Source organism: Pelodiscus sinensis, chromosome 1 (genome assembly GCF_052426305.1).
Source record: "Pelodiscus sinensis isolate ZL-2025 chromosome 1, ASM5242630v1, whole genome shotgun sequence".
Lineage (NCBI taxonomy): Eukaryota > Metazoa > Chordata > Testudines > Trionychidae > Pelodiscus > Pelodiscus sinensis.
The window spans coordinates 59,192,864-59,216,098 of record NC_143052.1 but is presented as its reverse complement, the minus strand read 5'-3'; the positions used below and the strand labels follow the sequence as shown (position 1 = coordinate 59,216,098).

The 23,235-nt window shown below is 43.3% G+C and overlaps 1 protein-coding gene across 2 annotated transcripts in view; it reads left to right on the top strand.

Moving 5' to 3' along the window:
- Positions 1 to 23,235, top strand: part of LRIG3 (leucine rich repeats and immunoglobulin like domains 3) — a 78,411-nt gene that overhangs the window by 28,839 nt on the left and 26,337 nt on the right. For both annotated transcript variants that reach the window (XM_075930694.2, XM_006126467.5), the window contains exons 4-10: positions 13,880 to 14,014; positions 14,678 to 14,821; positions 17,733 to 17,876; positions 18,162 to 18,305; positions 18,716 to 18,859; positions 22,133 to 22,213; positions 22,937 to 23,008. In XM_075930694.2, coding sequence (XP_075786809.1) covers positions 13,880 to 14,014; positions 14,678 to 14,821; positions 17,733 to 17,876; positions 18,162 to 18,305; positions 18,716 to 18,859; positions 22,133 to 22,213; positions 22,937 to 23,008 — 864 coding nt within the window. The remainder of the gene's footprint in view (positions 1 to 13,879; positions 14,015 to 14,677; positions 14,822 to 17,732; positions 17,877 to 18,161; positions 18,306 to 18,715; positions 18,860 to 22,132; positions 22,214 to 22,936; positions 23,009 to 23,235) is intronic.

Sequence of the window (23,235 nt, the reverse complement as noted above, 5' to 3'; positions counted from 1 at the left end):
GTGGGTAAATGACCCTTGCCGAGGACGGCAAGAACTTTCGCACAGGGAGAGTGTAACCCCCAAGGAGATTGCTTGGATTCCCGGGGCTTTGTCTGCTGGCAGCTCAGGGAGAGGCACTCTGAGTTTGCCTTGGCTCCCCCTCCCTACCAGGGCCAGAGTCTGCCCGGCAACCCACAGGGAGTGAGATGCCCCTCCCAGGGGGAAGGAGAGACCATTGTTGAGGGGAGTCTGGAGCCAGCCAGGAAAAGGGGAGGACTGAGTGTGTGGGAGCTAGTAAGCCCCAGGCCTGCATGCAGGGTTCCCCCTGAGAGCTAGCCTCTAGGGACCTGAAGGCAGGATCCCTCAGCTGGGTTTATGTCTCCACTGTTGATTCCCAGTTGTGGAGTTTGCTGGGAGGCTTCCCCAGCCAGGCGGAGTTGGCTCTCCAGCTCCCTGGGTGAGAGAGTCACTGCATGGTCAGCTGGGCTCTAGCAGCAAGTTGAGGGCTGCTGCCTGCTGTGTGGGTCTGGAGGCTGGCCTGGGAGGCTATAGTTTTGAATTTTGGTGCAGTTGTGTGGTCTGCATCTTGAGCCCTGCACCCCTTCACAGTGAGGGGAAATTCTGGGACCGAAGCAGCCTGGTTCCTGCTTGAAGAGGACCCCTGTGAGAAGAGAGCAGCCCCTTTGCAGAGACTGAGTCATCTCTCAACCTGAGGCTCATTCATGGAGTGTGTGAGTGCACCAATTTTTAGTTAGTAAGTCAGGGAATTTGTTTGGGGATTTTATTACCTGCAGCCTATTAAACTGTGGAGGGATTTGCTGCCTTCTCCCATTTGTGAGTCCTTTGGGCTGTACTGGACCTAGTCAGCCCCACTGCTAAACCTCTGCAGAGAAGGATTGTGTGGTCAACAGTCATCAAGGGCCCCAACAAAGTACGCGTACCAACGGGACACTAACTTCACAGTTGCAGGGCACCGGTGACCCTAAAAATAATGTTTTACCCTGTTCTGTTATAATTGTCTCCTGTTTAATATAATTGTGTTTATTATAGTGTATGTGTTTGTGTTATTTTCTGGGAGTCTCCAACTATCTGGCGAATACGTGGGGATTATCCTGGGCTAGAATTTTCCTCCCAAGCTGCCCTGGCAACCCTGCTAGGAAGGAGTGAGGGGGGTGGAGGCACCGCCAAGTACATCAATCAGAAAGAATAAAATTGAGTAGGTGGCGGGATCCAGAAGAACCCAGACCTATCCATCCGAACCTGAAAGGAGATTGGCTCTAAAAGAAGGTAACCAGGTGGAGAGGGGGCGCTACACATGTACTGGATCCAGCCCACAGATGCCCTGTCGCACCCCTACCCCAAGGCCAATCGAGACCTGGGAATGGGGGAGCATGCAAAGTCTCCTCCTTCCCCCCCCATCAAAGGCTCATGGCCACTGGAGAGAAACCTTGGCTGTTTTAAAACAGCTGGCGAGTCTCTCTAGGCACAGAGGGTATGGGGGGGGGGGGAGAGGGAGACTCCATGCGCTCCTCCACCCCCAGGCAAATCCAGGTTTGTGGGAGGGGGGATCATGAGAAGTCTCCTCGCCCCACCCCTTCCAGAGCAGCCTGTGGCCACTTCAGAAATATATGAAGTGGCTCCATTTTAAAAATTGCCACCCTGATCTAGGCAGTGTCCTTCAAGTGTTAGAGCAGTGGTCTCCAACCTTCTCACACCCAAGATCACTTTTTAAAATGACAGAACAAGTCAAGATCTACTGCTCTGCCCCTTCCTTGAAGCTCCGCCCTCTCTAGTCTCCTCCTACAGTCTAGCCATAAACTTGCTGGGTTTAGACAGGATGTGTAGGGTCTGGGGTGGGAATGAGGGATTTGGGTGTGGGAAGGAGTGAGAGGTGCAAGCTCTGGGAGGAAATCTGGATGCGGGAGAAGATGGATAAGGGGCACTGGCTCAAGGAGAGGGCGCCAGGCCGAGCAGTTGTTGGGGTCAGATGTAGGGTTAGGGTACTAAGCAAGCCACAAACTTCTGAATGTGAAGGTTCAGGAATTTGGGTTGGGGTATGAGAGGGGCTCAGGGCAGGGGGTTCCAGTGTATGATAGGCTCAGATGTAGGGTCTGGGGGAAAGAGGAGCGCAGGAGTGTTATGATGCTGTGGCCAGATGGGGGCTTGGCCCCAGTTTGGGGTTTGTTGGCCAGGCTTCATTTTTAAATAAAATACTGTGAAACTAAAAGTTTCTGCATTGTCTTTATTTCTGAGAAGGGCAGGGAACCTATCTTGAGTCAGGGGTCACTGACCCAAGAAAAGTCAATTGGGGCCACATAAGTGAGATGCAAAAAAACCTTCCACCTCCCCCGCTCCCCCCCAGCTTCACTAATGTGGCCCCAACTGTGTTAGTGGGAACAGAGGGCATAGTACTGGGGAAGGGTGCTAGTGGGTGCTTTGGCAGGGGACAGGGTGCCAGTGGGGACAGAGTTCTGTGGCTCGGGACAGGGGAATGAGAACAGAGTTCAGGTACTGGGGAGGGGAATGGGGACAGAGGTCTATAGCTGGGGACAGGGGAGTGGGACAGGGGAGTGGGGATGGGGGCAGAGTTCGGGGAATGGGGACGGGGAGTGGGGACAGAGTTCAGGGAGTGGGGATGCGACGGGGACAGAGTTCTGTAGCTGGGGACAGGGAATGGGGACAGAGTTCAGGGAGTGGGGATGTTCAGGGAGAGTGCTGTAAACTTTCCTGTGCATTTTTGGTTTGCTCATGTTGTCAGTTTAGCAGAGCTCAGTGGTTGGTTTGTTTGTTTATTTTTAATTGGACTATAAAGGTCATGGAGCAAAATCAGTCCCTGGAATCTAAAATTGAAAGATGTCTTGAATCTGTTACTGAATAAATGTTGAGAGAGATGCCACTTTACATTGAGACAGGTGCCACGTTCTCTTTGTCTAGCATCATTAAAAGTTACCTGAGTGCCAATAAATGGACCCACCTTATCTCTAATTAAAATGAAAAGTGTGATAATGGGTTAACTGAACTTATGGGGATGGACTTGCCAGGCTCCTAGGCACGGTAGAAGGGTTCTGCTGTGGGCAGAAGGGACAGGGCAGTCAGCCTTCAGCTCTGCCCAGATCGTACCGTGTGACACTCCTGTGGTGATTTACAGAGCCTGGGGTTCCAGCCGCTGCTACTGCCACAATAGTAGCAGCAGTGGCTAGTAGCTCCAGACATTTTGAATGGCTGGGCCCAGGGCATTTGTCGTCTTTGCCTCTCCACCCCTGTTGAAAAGTCAACTTGTACATTAATAGGAATATTTTGAAAAGCACTCAGAGATTTAGAAAAATTAATTCCATGGCAAGTCAATGTGGTTTATGCCCCCATATTTTTGTGTGCTTTTAAAAATGTCCTGCTGAAATGTGTGCACTCTGGAGAGAACTAGATGAGTTTCACAGAGATGGGTCAAATCAATGAACAATAAAAGTGATACCATGTCAGTGTCTGACTAAACAACTCATTTTACCACACTAATGCTTTCCCATTGTTAAAATTGCCCATTCTCTTATTTCTAATTCAGTTTTATGGAGTTTTGATGTAAAAGACCAATCAAGCCAGAGCCTGGTATACAGAGAATGTTCAAAATAAATAACACAAGTAATGACCAAATAAAATTACAATCACGTGATACAAAATAATGAAACTCTGACTCAATATCAAACAGAAAGGAAGAAACTGAAAACAAAAATCCTAAAGGAAAAGAACCTGGAGGAAGTTGCACACCATCAGCTAATGCCACCAATACTTATTAGCTACCTGACTACAGAAATAGTAATTACAAATGTTTTCATGACTCTGCAGATGATACTTTCAAACATTGCCAGGTCAACTAGCTGTATGTAACCCTCCAGGAGAAAAGAAATCATAGAAGATCACCACTTCAGTAGAATTATTAGAAGCAGTGAGTCCAATTCTGCCCTTGCTTGCTGCCAGAAAACTTTGATTTCATTTACAGGACAGACTTCAGAATAGTTACATCTGTGCAATTCCTAACGGCCTGAATTAGACCTGGGATGAACTTGTTAGTTGACCCATCTGGGCATAGAAGAATTTCTTTCTAGAAGACCACCTCCCACCATCATCACTCCCTCTTCCCCCTTTCTTCTACACATATACTCCCTCTTCCTCCCTTTCTTCTACATATAAATATTCCATTTATAGATCCATAGTGAAATCTCCAGATTACATATCAAGTTCTGTTGACAATTCTCCCACCTCTGAGATAAGGCTAAAGTATATGAATGAGTCCGAGTCCTACAAATCCAAAGCATGGAAACATACTTACTACAGCTTGAGCAGCCACCTGTTGCTGGCCATTTGGCTGCTTCAGCCCTGACTGCTGGAGCAGCCGTGGCCCACCTGCGATGAAACTGTTGCTCTGGCCCCCGCTAGGGCTGCTGGAGCAGCCGCCAGCTACCACATGGCCTGCAGCTCCAACCCCAGAGAAGGGCCGAAGCTATGGCCAATGTTGTGTGGTGGCTGCTCCTGCGGTGGGGCAGCCGTCCGCCATGTGGCCCCGCCCTTAGGGTTGTCAGATGGTCTCAGAAAAAATACCGAACACGCGGGCTAAAAATTGTCGAACCAAAAAAAACCCAAAACTGCCACGAACACTTATGCTATGTTTAATACTTAACTTTATTATAAACAGTCTTCATCCTACATCATCTCTATGTAAAGAGGCTTAGAAGTAGTTGTGCAGATGTGCATGCTCTTTTCATTGTTTTCTATTTCTCTAAAGCTAAGCCTATAGAACAATTTAGAAGAACTCCTTTTTATCCTGCAGCTGAAATGATTGTAGAGAACTCCCAGCGCCCATAGTGTCCAGCCTCCCAGACACTCCCCCCACCGCCGCTAAGCTTCTGATGTGCCCAGATCAGCGAACGCAGCCCCGCCTGCCAACTGTTACTCCCAAGCTGGGTGGCGGGGCCATGATTGGCGCTGGGAGCCTGTGATTGAGCAGAAGCCTGGCGGGGGCAGGGGGAGTGGTTGGGAGTCCCAGCTGGTTAGGCTTCTGACGTGCCCAGAGCGGTGATGGTGGCCCCACCTTCCAGCCGCTTCTCTTCCCCCCCCCCCCCCCCCCCCCCCCAATGCCAGGCTTTCGTCTGGTGCGCAGCTAGAGAAATCAGAAAATACCAGACATTCCACGTGTCCGGTATTTTCTGATTTTTTTTTTTTTTACTGGACAGAGAGTGCCAGTACCAGACTGTCCAGTAGAATACCGGACAACTGGCAACCCTACTTGCCCTGGAGCAGCTGAGCAGCCACTGTGCGGCTCTGCTTGGGAGCTGGGGCTCGCCCCTTAGAGGGAACACTGCCTACAACATAGTTTAGCACGTGTCTAACTTAAATTCTGTTGAAATTGATGTCTTAAGACTTCTGTATTTGCTAGATAATGGCATTGCTTCAATGCCAGATGAAAACAGAGTGGGGGACACACTCAATCTGGGAGAGCTTGGTTATGAAGAGGGTGGAGCCATGTCAGACTGGGTTTTGTGCATGGTGTTACATGAAGAAATTCCCAAGAATGAGAGTGGTGATGAACAGTGAGAGATGTGGCAAACTGTAAGCAGAGAGACAGACGCTAGGGTTTGCAGTCATTTAAATTCAGTGTGAACAAGGGGAAATACATAATAAGATTAGAACAGGAATTGGGTGTGGTCGGAATGGCAAACAAGGAACATGAATTTTTGAAGAAGCAGTTTAGACTGATTGACTAGCCGGAGAAGGAAAACAACAACTTGTTGTAGCCCCTGTATAAAGTAGTGGCTGAACAAGGGCTTTTGCAAAGATAACATAGAACATCAAGTAGGTTTATGAGATATTATAAAGGGAAAGCTGTCAGGATTTATGAGTGTTAGTGTTGGAGGATAAAGTGAATTTAAAAATTAGAATAAGGCTGCAGGTCTAAGGAATGGGGAGGATATTAATAACCAATAGTGAAGGGAGAAAGGTGATGTTTTATTTGCTGCCATGTTAAATTCCATGCAGTGTTGGGGCATTTAGGAAGAAGCATTGGATGAACATAAATGGAGCCAGGGAAAGATTGTCAACTGGGAATAAGGAGTAAAAAGTAGAAGAGAAGATACACTCTTAAGGAACCCTGACAGGGAGTGAGAATGGGAAGAAAAGGAGCCCCAGGATACACTGAAAGAGCAGGTGGAGACTGGGTTGGACATAGAACCAGGGAAGCATACTCTCTGAAGCCCAGAAAGAGGATAATTTTTGAAAGGGAGCAACCTACTGTGTAAGGAAAGGCAGAAGTGTTGTTGCTACTTAGTATTAAATCAGTGGCAAATGTGACTAAAGCAGCCTCAGATGAGTGGAGAAAATATGACACCAGATTGTAGTTTAGCAAGGGAAACATTAATATTCTAGTAAAGCATTGCTTTCTCTGATGGGATGATAATATGGAGTGTTTTGTTTTCCCCTCATCCTTTTTTCTCTGGCCACTTTTCTGGTGTCATTTCCTAGCTCCTTTCCTTTCCTCCCTTCATCCATGTCTCCCTCCCAGAAACTCCTGGCCACTCACCTGACAAGCAAACCTTTCTGCTCCTTCCTTCCTGGGAAGGAGCCAGAGGCATTCCATAGGATAGCATGAGTAAAGAGGGGACTTAATGTACATTTTGTACTTTTTGAAGCCAGGACTGCTGTGCAGTCTGTCAAGAACATCACAAAATGTGATGTTGGAAAGGGATCCTCACAAGGAAAGCAAGAATGTGGTGCAAGGGGTTTGAGGGGTGTTTGGGGGTTGGGAGGCGGGAAGGAAGACAGTGCACAGACCCGATGATACAGTAGTATATTAAATATTAAACAAAACAGTTTAAATAACATCATTATTAATTACACCACTGGTAACTTTAGGACAAAAATATCTAGTTAACATGCTTATTAAATTGGATCTCATAACAGTGGAAAAGACCTCCATAGATCATTGTCTTCTCTCTCTTGCCTGGGGCCTCTGCAGAATAGTGTGCCACAGTAAACGCTGCAGCAATTTGTCCTATTCTGTATGCCACAAAATACTGGGCTTCTGTCACTTCCCTCGAGAGTTTATTGCATAGAAATTGTCCTGCTTTTTTTCAGCTTAATTTTTCATTTCCTTGCTGTCATACCATGAGCCACAGACCTCCTAGCATAGTGGTGGTGGTGGGTGGGGGGGAAACTGTCATTAGGAGAGTTGGAAGATGAAACCAATCATGGAACAGGATAACAGCAAAAATGAAAGGAGCAGACACCAGTGAAGGTGGGACTTTTGATAAGAGTTCAGTGTGAGAGAGAGGGCACCTATTCTCTCCCTGCTAGTTGTAAATATCAGCCTCCATTGAGTAGGAGCCCATCATCTATACAAGAGTTCAAAATTCCACAAGTGTTTCTTTAACATATGGCATACAGGTTGAGAATATTTATCAGTAGGCATTTGGACATGCAGTCTTTTTATACGAAAGCAGTGGTTTCCTTCAAGACATTCTGGGTATGTCCACACAGCAGTTAGGAGTGATTCACAGTACAGATTGACAGATTTGTGCTAGCGAAATGCGAACTAGACTTGGAAATGGATTCAGATGGGCTTGGACTTTTAGCTGCAGTGATTCAACATTCACAGTGCTATTTTTAGCACTCTAGTGCAAAGTGAGCTAGCGGTATCTTTCTGACCTATTGTCTAAGCACAGTAACATGGCACTTTAATATTAAAATACAAGTTTGATATCTTTTGTGCAAAAGATTGCTTCCTAGCAGTCCACTATGAAAGTCATGTCAAAATAGAGGATATTGTTTAATTCTCCCCTCTGAGATGTCCTCTAGGCTTGTGTTAGCTGGGCTTGTGTCTATTGTAACTAATATAAAAAGTAGCTTGGAAGACAGGAGTCTAATATTACTTATTATTGAATTTGCGACAGTGTTTACAAACAATATCTACTTGGAAGTAGGGATGTTAAATGGTGTTTAATCAACTAATTGACTAGTTGATGGAATTTCCATCTACTAGTTGATTAGTTAGTGAGGGGGGGAGGGGTAACTGCAGAGCTGCAGCGAGGTTAGCTCCGAGACCCGGGTGCTTACCCCACTGCAACTCTGCCTTTTAAATGTATTAAGAACCACCAGGCTCTTAATACATTTAAAAGGCTGAAGCACAGCAGTGGGGACCAGAAATGAGCCAGGAATCAATTGATTCCTGGCTTATGCCTGGTCCCCCCCCTCCACCCCATGGAAATGATGTGTGTGGGGGGGGAGCTTTTAAGTTGGCTCCCCCCAGCACCGGCTCCTGCTCCCTCCACTTGCTGCCTCTCTCTGGGTATGTCTACACTACCACCCTAGTTCGAACTAGGGTGGTAATGTAGGCAACCGGAGTTGCAAATGAAGCCCGGGATTTGAATTTCCCAGGCTTCATTTGCATATAGCCGGGCGCCACCATTTTTAAATGTCCGCTAGTGCAGACTCTGTGCCGCGCGGCTACACGAGGAAACGAGGAGTAACGGTAGTTCGGAATAGGAAGCCTCGTCCGAACTACCTAGTCCGTGCCTCGTATAGCCGCGCAGCACGGAGTACGCACTAGCGGACATTTAAAAATGGCGGCGCTCGGCTATATGCAAATGAAGCCCGGGAAATTCAAATCCCGGGCTTCATTTGCAACTCCAGTTGCCTACATTACCACCCTAGTTCGAACTAAGGTGGTAGTGTAGACATACCCTCTGATAGAGGGAGCAAGGGTGCGGGGTGGGGGGGAAGTGAGTAGTCACTACTTGACTAGTCACTTGCATCCCTTCTTGGAAGTGAGCCTACTTTTAGGTAGTCAAATTGATCTCAAAGTAGAATGGATCAGGAGGCTTCCAGCATTAGACCAGGGGTGGGCAATAATTTTTGGTGGGGGGGGAGGGGCCACTCCAAGATTTTGATAAGTGGTCAAGAGCCACATTTTTCTGTGGAAGTGGTGCAGGGTCTAGGATGGAGGTTAGGTGCAGAAGGGTGCACGTGGTAAGGGACTGGGGTGCCAGAGATGGTGTGGGGTCCGAGAGGGTATTTGGGTGAAGGAGGGGGTTGTGACCTGACAGGGGAATGGGGTGCAGGGTCTGGAAAGGTGCTTGGGTTCAGGAGAGGATTCTGGCCTGTGGGAAGGGTATAGGAGGAGGGATATAGGGTCTGGGAGGGAGTTGGGACCTGGAGCAGGGTGTGCAGAGGGTTTGGATGGTGACCTGGGGAATTGAGTTGTTATGCAGGAGGGGCTGGGGTGCCAATGGCAGGCTCTGACTGGGAGGCACTTACCTAAGTAGCTCCTGACCAATTGCCCTACAGCACTCCTCAAGGCAGGTTGGGCTCCCTGCCTGCTGCAGCCCCAACCCGCTTGACTCTGTAGACTGTACCCTCCACATGGCTCTCAATTCAAGGTGGGGGAAGAGGCTTGTGCTGCCCTGTTTCCCATGCCAATCTCTCAGCTCCTATTGGCTGGCTGTTTCCAGCCAATAGGAGCTGAGAGATTGGCTGTCAGTTCTTATTGGGTGGTTGTTTCTGGCCAATAGGAGCTGAGGATTGGGCTGGGGCGGGAAGATTATGCAAAGCTTTCTTGCTCCCTGCAAACCAAGGAACACAGGGACTGCACTTCAAACCCTGCATGCATGAGGGTCCTGTCAGAGTGGTCCACAGGCCGGATCCAGTGGCTTTGCTGGCCAGATCCGGCTTCCGGGCTGTATTTTGTCTAGCTCTGAGTTAGTCCCTTTCCCCTACTCTGTCTTTATTTCAGAAGTTTTAACAGGTAAATAGCAGAAGACAATACAGCAATTGTTACAACACTGCGTTTTTGTTTAGAGAGACATTATACAATAATATAATCATTGAATGTCTATTTAACAGGTGTTACTGTGTGAGACCGAGCATCTTTACGTGTTGTTTCTAGTGATTGGAGTGAAATATCTGATTACACATTTCATGATCCAGGCATGCCTATAAAACATGTTTTTGTTGTTTCCTATCTAGGTGAATATGTCTAAGTCTTTTGTCTATTTTCTTTTATATGTAATTGACAAAACTGCCCCTCCCATGGTTTTTTGAACCATTGCTCTAGTGTTGTACTTTTCTTTTTCCCCAGTGGAAGGCTATTAGTCAAACAGCTATTAGCAGATTAAAAAATCAGTTCATTTCCTTTTGTGTGGTTGTTCCTGCTAGGAAGCCTCAAAATATGTTTCTAATAATTTGTTGATACTTGGTTGCAAACTGCATTACAGTAAGCTTTAATGGTTGGATGTGTCCACCATATATGCATAAAATCATCTTTGACCACAATTTCTCCAACACATATCCTCGTTCAGTCTCTCTCTAGGTATAACCTGACTGATTTGAGGTGCCATTTGAAACAGCAACTTAAGACATTTTCTTTTATTATGCTATAGATGAAATTAACTTGGAACTTTTTTCCAGATGTAACTCAATTTCTTTGGTGTATTTGATTCAAGTAGTTTTTTTTTTTTTTTAAATCCACAGTGGGATTTTACTGAGGTTTTGTTTGTTTTTAAGAGGGATTGGATTAAGGAGGGGTGGCAGTCAGTCATAAAGTGTTCAAATATCTTAAAGTATATTCCACAGTCAAGAGGTAACAGAACGCACAGTGAGGGCTTAATTACCTTGTCTTTTACAATAAGAGATGTAATAAAAACACTGATGTGTAAGCCTATTTTTGTGAACAAATGAGTTCACCTTCTCCCCTCCCCCATGTGACTCCACTACCTCGCCACCTATTCCCATCCCCCTCCTCCCAGAAAAGGGCAAATAAACAGACTTTCTGTAAACTTGTCTATGGCATGTAATGTCTCAGTTAGTTAATTCAGTAATCTGAAGGCAGTATTTGGGTTTTATTCAGTTCTATTAGAGCTGACTGAACTTTGTGATATAGGGGCTATTATCCAGCCACTTGTAAGGAATTTCTGTTTTATGAGCGATACGGACACAAAGACAGCACTGTGCAAGCTATGTCTATAACTGAACACTTTCACACTGCAATTTAGGAGGCGTGCAGTTCAGGAAATTGCTGGCTTCTGCTGGAGCACACTTTTACAGCAAGGAAATTTTTATTCGTCACTCAAGTAATTGGCAGTTTTAATACCTAGTTAGTAATTACCTTATAAACAAACTAATATACAATCGAAAGGCTCTGTGTCCTGTTATCTAAATCATAGCCTTATTTGGCCAATGAAAGTGACACATCATGATGGTAGTGGTGGTGGTTGTTTTTTATTAAAGTAATTTGTTGCCATTTATAATAAATACTTTCAGCTAAGAGTTTTTTAAAAAGTGCAGTGTACCTTTACCAGACAGCCTGAGGAATGAAACATGATACAGAACAAGAGTAATGTTGGAGAGACTATAGGATCATTTACTCTTAACTAGCCAATTAGCCCGTCATAAGACGGGATTTTCAGGTCTCTCCTCCACATCGGTCTTCTCTCCTGAGCCTCCGGTCTCTCGCTCCGTCTCTCTTTCTCTCCTCCTCCTACTGCCTCCCCCTCTCTTTTTCAGCTCTCCTCCGCCTCCTGCCTCTATCTCTGTCTCTCTCTTTCTCTTCTCCTTCCCCTCCTGCTTCTCACTCGGGGGGACCGCAAAGCCCAAATGGCCGTTTAGGCGCCGCACTCCCCGTGCTGCTTGAGGGGTGTAGAGCCCAAACGGTCGCTTGTGCCACTTGCTCCCACGCAGCGGCTTGGCTGAGAAGCGCAGAAGTCAGCCAAGCGCCACAGTGGGAGGTGAAGGGGGGTAGGGCGGTGACATTCATGGCCAGGGGGCTGTCATGCCGCACGTCATCTCCCCTTCGCCTCCCGCCATGGCACTCGGCTGACTTCTGCGCTGCTCAGCCGGGCCGCCGTAGGGAAGCAAGCGGCGCAAGCGGCCGTTTGGGTCCCGCACTCCCCATGCTGCATGGGCCGCCCAGAGGGAACAGCCAGCATTTCAGGTAACAGCGCCGCCCACAGGGAACAGCCAGCGTTACAGACTCAGACACTGGGCTACTATATATATGATGGGAGAGCCCATTAATTTATAACTTCTGGTTATGTTTTTTAATCTGGATTTTTTTGTCCTAATCAGGAGTAATCCCTTCTCGTGTGCATAAGCACCCACCCCAGAATCTGTGGCCTATGACTTGATGTAAGGCTAGTATTGCTAGTGTCTTTTCAGTAGCAATGTATTTGTTAGTATTTTAACTTAAGCCACTTGGCATGCAATATTTAGATGGTGGGAAAAGGATCCCAATTTTTGAATACTGTTATAATTTGATGTATGAACTACTGCAACTAGACATTTCAGCTCCATTCTCTCCCCTGCTTCCCCTCCCTCTGCTCCAGTTCTGTACAGTGGGATTTCCCAGAATGTATTGTTCTGTGTACTGTGTGGGGTTTTTTTTTGTTTTTTGTTTTTTTACCTCTATGCCTGTCTCCTGGGCACTCTAGCCCTCGCTGAAATAGCATAGCATTGCAGCTCAGATTTTCCAGGAATGCACCAATACAAAAACAAGGTTAGATAGAATAACACATATAAATGCAGAAATATGGTTATAATGAAAGAAAAGCTATGTTTCTTGTGACAGGCTATGATGCCAATGTCTCTAACCACTTTCAGAATTACTGTTGTAGTGTGCATGGACCCTGACTCTGAATGGAGGCAATAAATACCATGGTTGTGATGACCCCACACAAACTTTGAGACACTCCTGATACGAATTACGAAATAAGCACAACTTTCTTTCCTCATTGCTGGAGATAAATTAAAATATCAACTCTACTTACAAAATAGCTGCTCTCTTTCTGTGGTGGTGCACAGTAATCAGTCAGTCTTCTAATCCTTTAAGGCCATTTGGATGGATGAACTTTCTTGTAACCCTTATTTTAAAACAACATTGTGATGTGACTTGATTAAGCCTTGGTCTAATTTAACTGCAATTCTCAGAGTCCTATTGCTCACTCTCAGTTTTGTGTAGCTTTAAAAAAGGATGTGCTCTTATTCAACCACAAGCCTTTTGGAAATGATGCAGGAATTACTGGGTAAAATTCTGTAGCCTGCACTGTGGAAGCCAGTGTGGATGAACACAGTGGTTCCTTTACTGAGATCCATAGGCGTTAAGTCCTAATCAGATCATATGCAAATGGATACTTTCCGCCCCTGGTAGTATAATTAGGGAAACGTGAATAAATATATTTCTTCAAAACATGCAGAATTATCACTTGGTAAATGATGGTAGCTAATCATTTTACTAAAGAGAACTAGCTGAACATAGGGATGTTAAATAGCAGTTGGAATTTCTATCGACTACTTGATTAGTCAATAAGGGGATTTGCTGTGGCTCTACTTTTAAAATGTTATGAATAGGCTTGCCCCAGGTCCCACATACGGTGTGTCTGCTTTTTAAATGTAGTAAAAGCCTGGCCCCCCTGCAGAGATGGTACTTGGGAGAAACCGCTTTAAAGCCAGCTCCCCTCCAGTGCTGGCTCTTGCTCCCCACCCCTTGCTGCCTCTGACAAAGGCAGCAAAGAGGGGTGGGGAAGCAACTAGTCAAGTAGTGACTCAACTACCCAATAAGCTTAGGCTTGTTGGATAGTCGACTAGTTGCTTACATTCCTAGCGGAACACTATGGTATCCCTAGTCTCTGTTTCTCTGGGGGTTGGTGACAGGAGAGGGATCCCATAAGGATTACCTCTTGTGATTGCCCCCTCTGGGGCATCTGGTATTGACCACTGTCGGCAGACAAGATACTGAGCTAGATAGACTTTTGGTCTAACCCATTAAGGCTGTTCTTATGTTAAATAGCTTTTTGCCAGGTTAATGTATAGCTTGCAAATGTTTATCATCAGAATGGCAGGATCTTTGATTCATATTTTAAAATTCCAGGACCAGTAACAAGATTGGGAACATCTTGCCTGAACATCTGAAACCATTTCAGTCTCTAGAAACTTTGGACCTGAGCAACAATAATATTTCGGAGTTGAAAACTGCATCATTTCCTTCTCTGCAGCTCAAGTATCTGTAAGCAAAATTTCATAGAATATACTGTCAAATTATCTTGGTCATTGTTGCAAACCATAGTTATCCTGCCTTTGTGCTGAGGTGGTATTTTCTCAACTTGCTACTAACTTTAAATATTTAGTTCCATTTTTATTTGTTCATGTCACAGATCATTGGTACAGCCAGATAGACTTTTGCAATGGGCTTTTAGTTCATAGAAAAAAAAAAAAGCCGTGGTACTAAGACTTAACTGGTTAACAAAATATTGCCTGCTGAGGCTTAAAAATGTTGCAAAATAACGTTTAAAAATTTTCCAGTCAGGTTTAATTATATTGAGTTGGATTTAGGTTGTATTAATTTCTTGAATCTTTATAGTATCATTGATTTGAGGATTAAATTCATCCATAATTCATTTAGTCAACATAGCTGAGGGGCATATATTGATAACATAGGTAGTAACACGCTGTCTTCTGAGAGCATCAGCCTCTTAAAGAACGGAACATAACTCTTGGCCCTCCAATTACCAACTGGTGAGGACTGTGGTTAGATCAGTAATTAATCTATTAAATTTAAGAATGTTGTTCACCCTGGGATAGACAGTGTATAATCATTATATCCTACTACTTTGTCTTAAAATTCTGTCAAGTAATAGTATATCTAACCTCCTAGACATTTTCTCAACAGGTACATTAACAGCAATCGAATAACCTTCTTGGAGCCAGGTGCCTTAGACAGTTTATCTAGCACACTTCAGGTATTGAAACTGAACAGGAACAAAATTTCAGCCATCCCTCAAAAGATGTTCAAGCTCTCCCACCTGCAGCACCTGTAAGTGCAACCAAAGTTGGCTGATTGTTTTCAGGTATTGCAAAGACACTGGCAGTGTTTGAAGTTTAGCCCTTAATTTACCAGACACTAAGTGAGGCAGAGACCGATAACTTGCACTTCAGCCTCTAAAACTGCAGCCTTTTTGTGAATAAAATAGTCTTATGGACAAGATCTGAATAGTTTTTGTGCTAAAATTGGATTTGCTTGATAAAGAAAAAATACACGAGCAGCAAAAATGCTCCAGTAATTAGACACCTGAGGAAATACTAAGTGAACTAAATATACATAATCCGGAGACAAGATCATCTTCAACACATTTTCTTGGCAATAACAGATGAAGGAAATGATTTGCTTTCAGAAAATGATAGGACAGGGAGTAATAGCCTGAAGTCAGACGCTGTCATTTTGACTGATCATACACCCCTGTCAGAACTTTTTCCCCTTTAAGTAATATCTAAAACTATTATAAATGAAAGGAATTAGAGAAGAGGCTTTTTTGTTTGTTTTCTCTGTGCTTCGATAGTACTTTGCGTCTAGGTGGTTTCACTGTTTTTTTTTTTTTTTTTTTGCTGTATAAAGTTCCTCTGCTGTGTGGGTCTCCTACTCGTCTTTCTTAGTATGAAAATGTGACTTTGAAATCACAAAAATTGATAAGGGGACTTATAGTACAATACCCAAAATAACTGTGTTTTTAATTGACTGAATTTCAAATTGATAATGCCTCTTTAAGGGACAAAACATTTGATTCTTTTTCAAGAAAATGTATGTTAATAAAAATATAAAGGCAGGCAGGAGGACAAACTGTCTAGGAAGGTGGTTGGGTATAATCTATAGATATTGAAGACTAGTTTAAATCAGATCTTAGTGGAAGTGAGAATGGCCTTGCAAAATTCAGAATGTATTCATAATCTCCATGGTCTTCTCGGTCTCCACCTACAACTGTAATTCTTGACTGTTCTGAAATGCAAGGATTTGGCATTTGGAAAGCCATTCCTTACGCAAGTGCATTTGTTACTTTAGATAGTGTATTTACTTAACCACTGCAAAGGAATTATGTGACTGTATGAGCTCATAACCATGCCCACCTTGACCTGCAAAGGTAGGCTGAGGAGGAACAGGGAAATACCAGCGGCTGCTATTATGTGTGGCTCCTTTAATGCTTCTATACATTAACCCTAGATGCAGAAAGGAGAGATGATTCAGTTCCTGAAAAGCTAAAGAATGGAAAACTGAACTAGGTGGGGAAGATGTGTAGGGTTTTATGTCTCTTGGTAGAAAGGGAGCAGAAGTAGAGGTCTCCTAGTGAGAGGGAGACAGCTTGGCAGATCAGTAAGGAGAAACAGAGGACCAATCTTGGTCCCTTTTATAAATAGGGCCATACCAAATTCATGGTTCATTTTGGTTAATTTTGTGGACAGGATCTTTAAAATAATTTTCATGATTTTTTTTAATCTGAAATGTTATGGCGTTAGTATTGTAGGGGTGCTGGCCCCAAAAAATATGTTTTTGGAAGGGGATCACTAGGTTATCGTAGAGGGAGTTGAAGCACTGCTACCCTTATACTATGCTGCTGCAGATTGTGGCACTGCCTTGGGAGCTGGAGAACAGTGGCTGCTGGCCAAGCGCCTACCTTGTGTTCTGTTCTATTAATGCTGTGCTGCCTTCAGAACTGCTGAAGGCAGCGCAGAAGAAAGAGTAGCAATATCATGACCCCTCCTCAAATAATTTTGTGACTCCCCTGTAACCCGCTTTTCAGTCCCCTAATTTGAGAAACACTTTTCCCCATGAAATCTGTATAGCTTAGAGTAAAAGTACACAACAGAGATGTTAAATTGAGGTTATTTTAGTAATCGAGTAGACAGAATTTTTATCAACTACTCGATTACTCAATAGGGGAAGGCAGCCCCATTCAGTCCCGGCTCATGCTGGGACAATACCCCCTGCTTCTCTGCAATTTAAAAGGCAGTAGGAGCTAGCATGTCTGCTCCCCAGCTCCTACTGTTTTTTAAATTGCAAAGCCACAGTGAAGTGGCTCGCACCAGCTTGGGGACTGTGCCAGGCTGTCCCTGCTCTCACCAGGTCGGGGACCAAGCCCCACTGCTGCTCTGCAATTTAAAATGCAGTAGGATCCAGGGAGCAGGCTGCCCAGTCTTTTAAATGGCAGAGCTGCAGTGGGGTTTGGTTCCTGCGCAAGCCGGAACTGTGAGGTGCTGCCTGCCCAGCTGGTAGCAGCCCTTGTTAGTGGGAAGTCTCGGACTTCTCCTCGGCTAGGGTTTGCTGTTGTAGCAGCCTCTCTTCCCTCCCTTGGCTGCTGCTGATAGAGATGAGGGTGGGGGAAGATCAGAGACAGTGCTGAGGGGAACTGGCTTTTAACCAACTGCTGATATAGAGGCATCGAGGCTGGGAGGAGGGAATACGAATAGTTGACTCCCCGGTAAGCTTAAGCTTATCAGGTAGTCAACTAATTGACCATTTTCTTACATCTCTAGTACACAAGAGACCAGATTTCACTGGGGGAGATGGGATTTCATGGTTTGTGACACATTTTTCATGGCTGTGAATTTGGTAGGGTCTTCTTTATAATGATTCTTCTTTATTTAATTGATTACACACTAATTACTGCTAATTAAACATCAAGAATTTAAAAAAATTGTAAACTTCAGAAGGTGATTAATTATCTCCTGAATCAGCTTGGACTTTTTAAATTTGCAAATCAACATAAACACATGTCCCTCTTTAGTTGAAATACATTCAGATTAACTGTGCTAGCACTATTTTGTATTACAGTAAAAAGTCTCATTTATTTTGTTTACTTCGTTTTTTTGTGTAGTGTGGGTATTTTAAAGTCTGACGAAGAAATGTAACAGGCATCCTAGTAACTATGTTGTACTTGTAAAATTTATTGATGCAGAGAGATAAATCGCAACAAAATAAAAAAAATAGATGGCCTTACTTTCCAAGGACTTACTGCTTTGAAATCACTAAAAATGCAGCGCAATGGAGTAAATAGACTCATGGATGGAGCTTTCTGGGGATTAACCAACATGGAAGTCTTGTAAGTATAAACTTTCATAGTCATTTTCTGAAGAGACATTTTGAATTACAGAAATGAATAGATACATTTGGAGATATTTTCAAATTAAAATGTTTGGTTTGACAAGTAGGAAACATTAATAAATAATACGTAAATGCAGTTCTTGAAAGTCTGTGTGCATCATATTTTATATTCATTTTATGAAAGCCAGTCACAGTAACATCTCACAATCAAGTTCTGATCCACAATGAAGCAAGAGCTTTATTTATTTTTGTACCCTACGTTTTGTCTGTATGTGTTTTGTAGGCAGCTGGACCATAACAACCTAACAGAGATAACCAAAGGCTGGCTTTATGGCTTGCTGATGTTGCAGCAGCTTCATCTCAGCCAAAACGCCATCAGCAGGATCAGCCCTGATGCCTGGGAGTTTTGCCAGAAACTCAGTGAGCTGTGAGTAGCTTTTATTCTATTCCAGTTCTAAGAGCAGGGTACATGCCAAAGCATGAGCTGCTTACCACTGATCTGTGAATTTTTCATAACAAAGTTTCCAGAGTGACAACAGCTTTTTTGTGTGCAAGATAGTCACATTTTGTTGTGAAAAGTTGAAGCCAACCATGACTGCTCTAGTTCTACATGGCAGTTGTACTAGGGCTTTGACACAGCAATTTTCAAATGAAAGAAATCCATTTGTGAATAGCAGGCAATAATACACAAGCTGTATAATAACCAACAATTGTATAGGAAGCTTTGTGGTAGCTTCAACTAAGAAGGTTTTGTGTTTAAAAAATGAAGCAGTAGGGAGAAATGAGTAATAAATAATGGTCCATTGAAACATTTTTTTTTCAATCTTGAACTTGCAGAGATTTAACATTTAATCACCTAGCAAGATTGGAAGATTCAAGCTTCGTTGGTTTAAGCCTACTAGTTGGATTGTATATTGGGAACAACAAAGTAAACTACATTGCTGATTGCGCCTTCCGGGGACTTTCCAGTTTACAGACTTTGTAAGTTGATATAATGTATTTTAAGGACAGAAATCTAGGCAGTACATAAATATACCCATTTTTCCCCTTGAAATACTTTTTGTAGAACTACAAAGGTTTGTTTTAATCTTTTCTAGACTTTAATATAGCTTCTTTTTTGGGTAATACTTTTATCCAGGATAGTTGTCTGTCTGACTCTGTCTCTGTCTCTCTCTCTCTTTCTCTTTTTTCTTCTTGCAATACAAGCAGTGTATCAGTGTATCCATCCTTAGACCTTCCCCTTGGTCATAGTGATTTCATAAGGAAGCCTCTTAAAAGAATCTCTGAGAGGAGAAAAGGAAATTAATAAATGGCTTTTTTCCCCTCTGATGACAGGGAGCACAATACTGGCTCTTAGCAGTGCCATCATGTAACCTGCAATACCCTGGTAATTGGCTTTCACTCACACTGCAGGGTGGGAGGTGGCTCAGTCCTGCTCCCTTCCCCACACATCTACTTCCTATCCTCCAGGAATATTCCTCTACATGAACTGCTTGTAGAGGTATGTCAAGGGCAGCAAAGCAGACCCTGGGCCAAAATTGCTCTCTGTCTCTGTCCCCTCCCCACAGCCTAATGCATTTTAAGGGAAGGATTCGTGAGGAGCTGTTTTGTTAACTCCATATGTCCCTTGACTACACCTCTGCCCCAGTCTAACCTTTTAAAAAAGTTGTCTTAAAACTAATGAGGCGAACACCTTGACTACTAAATACCATTATTTGTTTTTAAAACACTAAGCTAACATACTGCAGAGACTCTTGCAAATCCCAGTGGAACTAAGAGGGAGTGGCAGAAAGACTGACAGCTGTTATCCTAGCACTAAGAGTTTAGGCACCATATGATTATAGTTTCCTTCTAATTAAATAAGAGTTCCCTTCATGATAGGCTTCTACCCTTATGACATCTTAAGTCCAGACAGAGATATTCAAAAGATCATTAAAGTTTAGCAGCTGATGATTTATCAAGGCTTTGGGTTATTCAGTTTAGTTATTCTTTAACATTTGTCTGAGCACTGTTAAGCTAAAATTATGAATTAGAGAGAAGTATGTGAACGAATTAAAATTGCAGTACTCTGTAGGATGTTCAGCCACAATGTATTACTGACTTCTTCAGTAGTCAAAACAGTAGGATAGAGCTTGGCTATATGCATGCTGAACTTATTCCAAGGACTGGGAAAGTATATACTAAACTCTTATTTTTAGTGTTCAGATTTTCTGTATATGCCTCTCCTGTGATATGGTCTGAGTTTTTTCTTATAGCCTAACCTGGTAGTTCTCTACTCAGATACCACTCCTCTTTGGCAGATCTGGTCGGCACACCTTTGGCTGGAAGACAGTCATACCTTAGCTGTGTGGCCTAAAAATCATAGAATCATAGGACTGGAAGGGACCTCGAGAGGTCATCGAGTCTAGCCCCCCGCCCTCAAGGCAGGACCAAGCTCCCTCTACACCATCCCTGACAGATGTCTATCTAACCTGTTCTTAAATATCTCCAGAGAGGGAGGTTCCACCACCTCCCTTGGCAATTTATTCCAATATTTGACCACCCTGACAGTTAGGAATTTTTTCCTAATGTCCAATCTAAACCTCCCTTGCTGCACTTTAAGCCCATTACTCCTTGTCCTGTCCTCAGAAACCAAGAGGAACAAATTTTCTCCTTCCTCCTTGGGCCACCCTTTTAGATATTTGAAAACCGCTATCATGTCCCCCCTTAATCTTCTTTTTTCCAAACTAAACAAGCCCAGTTCATGAAGCCTGGCTTCATAGGTCATGTTCTCTAGACCTTTAATCATTCTTGTCGCTCTTCTCTGTACCCTTTCCAATTTCTCCACATCTTTCTTGCAATGTGGCGCCCAGAATGGGACACAGTACTCCAGCTGAGGCCTAACTAGTGCAGAGTAGAGCGGCAGAATGACTTCACGAGTTTTGCTTACAACACACCTGTTGATACAACCTAGAATCATATTTGCTTTTTTTGCAACAGCATCACACTGTTGACTCATATTCAACTTGTGATCCACTATGACCCCTAGATCCCTTTCCGCCATGCTCCTTCCTAGACAGTCCCTTCCCATCTTGTATGTATGGAACTGATTGTTCCTTCCTAAGTGGAGCACTTTGCATTTCTCTTTATTAAACTTCATCCTGTTTACCTCTGACCATTTCTCTAACTTGCTAAGGTCATTTTGAATTATGTCCTTATCCTCCAAAGAAGTTGCAACCCCACCCAGTTTGGTATCATCTGCAAACTTAATAAGCGTACTCTCTATCCCAATATCTACATCATTGATGAAGATATTGAACAGTACGGGTCCCAAAACAGACCCTTGCGGAACTCCACTTGTTATTCCTTTCCAGCAGGATTTAGCACCGTTAACAACAACTCTCTGACTATGGTTATCCAGCCAATTATGCACCCACCTTATTGTGGCCCTATCTAAGTTATATTTGCCTAGTTTATCAATAAGAATATCATGCGAGACCGTATCAAATGCCTTACTAAAGTCTAGGTATATGACATCCACCGCTTCTCCCTTATCCACAAGGCTCGTTATCCTATCAAAGAAAGCTATCAGATTAGTTTGGCATGACTTGTTCTTCACAAACCCATGCTGGCTATTCCCTATCACTTTATTACCTTCCAAGTGTTTGCATATGATTTGCTTAATTACCTGCTCCATTATCTTCCCTGGGACAGACGTTAAACTGACCGGTCTGTAGTTTCCTGGGTTGTTCTTATTCCCCTTTTTATAGATGGGAACAATATTTGCCCTTTTCCAGTCTTCTGGTATCTCCCCTGTCTGCCATGATTTTTCAAAGATCATAGCTAAAGGCTCAGATACCAAATGTGCAACTTGTTTCTCGTTTGACATATATCTGTTGTCCTGACTCTTTAAAGCATTTATCTTAGGTGTGTTTTTAGTTTGACAACTGTTGGCCCCTTCATTTCTTGTCAACCCCACTTTCCTTTTTTCCTTCTGGTATTTGGATTACCTTGAATTTGTTTTAAATAAATAGGTTCCTGTCAAATAAAGTAGTGGTGAAAAGGGTCTGCCCCTTGATCTTCAGACATGCTAGTACAGGAAACAAATTGGGTCAAGCATCTTTTAAAACGGATAGTAAAATCGCATAATGTTCCTTACATAGACCATTCTACGTATTGCTTTACATATCATGTACTACTTAAGAAATGTAGACCTTCCTTGGGGTTTTTTTGTGGAATTTTCCTTTTGTGACTGGATCCGATCTCTTCAACCAGGGATCTGAAGAACAATGAAATCTCATGGACTATTGAAGATATGAATGGCGCATTCTCTGGACTTGACAAACTTAAAATGCTGTAAGTATGACAGAACTGATTTTGGATTTACTCAAAACAAATTAATATTGGACAGAGTTCAGATAACATTTACTATGAGGGAACCCAACGTTGAGGATTTTATGAGCCTCTTAAATTTGTGACTCTTTCCTTTGTATTTTGCTTTTCATTGAAGCTTCCTTTTCTAGAAAACAAAATACCAGCTCTTTAGCCAAACTAAATTGGAAGAATATGATCCTTCTTGAATGTTATCAATATACAGATTCATTCAGCTGCCACACAGAAACCTTTCACACAGAAATAGGCTTGCTCATAATAGGAAAATGCAGGGAGGTGTGTTTTCGAACATTACAAAAGCACAGTGCCCAAGGGAAGTCTTTGATAAAGTAATCCAGCATCTAATGGCAGTAGCTCTGCTACAATGCAAAGGTGTAATTCCAAATACACAGCTACGGAATGAGAAGATGTTTACATTTATAGATTGTAAAGTTCTACCTTACTGAACTGTACACATTAAAATCTTTGAAAATCATACCATGATCTACATAGTTACTGAAGCAAAATAAATGGGTATATTTTGGAGATGAGGTATTTTGTTGCTGCAGGGAAAGCAAAATGGAGAACATTAGTCACAGTTTAGTTATAAGTGCCTAAAAAAGCAATTGTATGAGAGTTTTCTTCATAGTTCCCAAAAATGCCCCCATTTTACTGCAGCTGTTTTGCATTAAGTATTTTTATTTCCAGGATACTCCAAGGAAACAGGATTAGGTCCATTACAAAGAAAGCATTTTCTGGTTTGGATGCACTTGAACACCTGTAAGTAGCTGACATTCATATTTAACCCAAAAGTGACCAAAGCAAATATCCAGATTAACCAAAATAAATATAAAACTACCAAGCTTAGCTCATGAATTTCTGAATGAAGCAGATTTACTTTTTGGATCAATAGTGTGATCTTAGTAAGAACTTTCTGTCTAGGAATTTTCCTCAAAGTGTTTTATTTTTTAAGTGAACATCAGCATGCCAGAGAGGCTTGTGTCTAT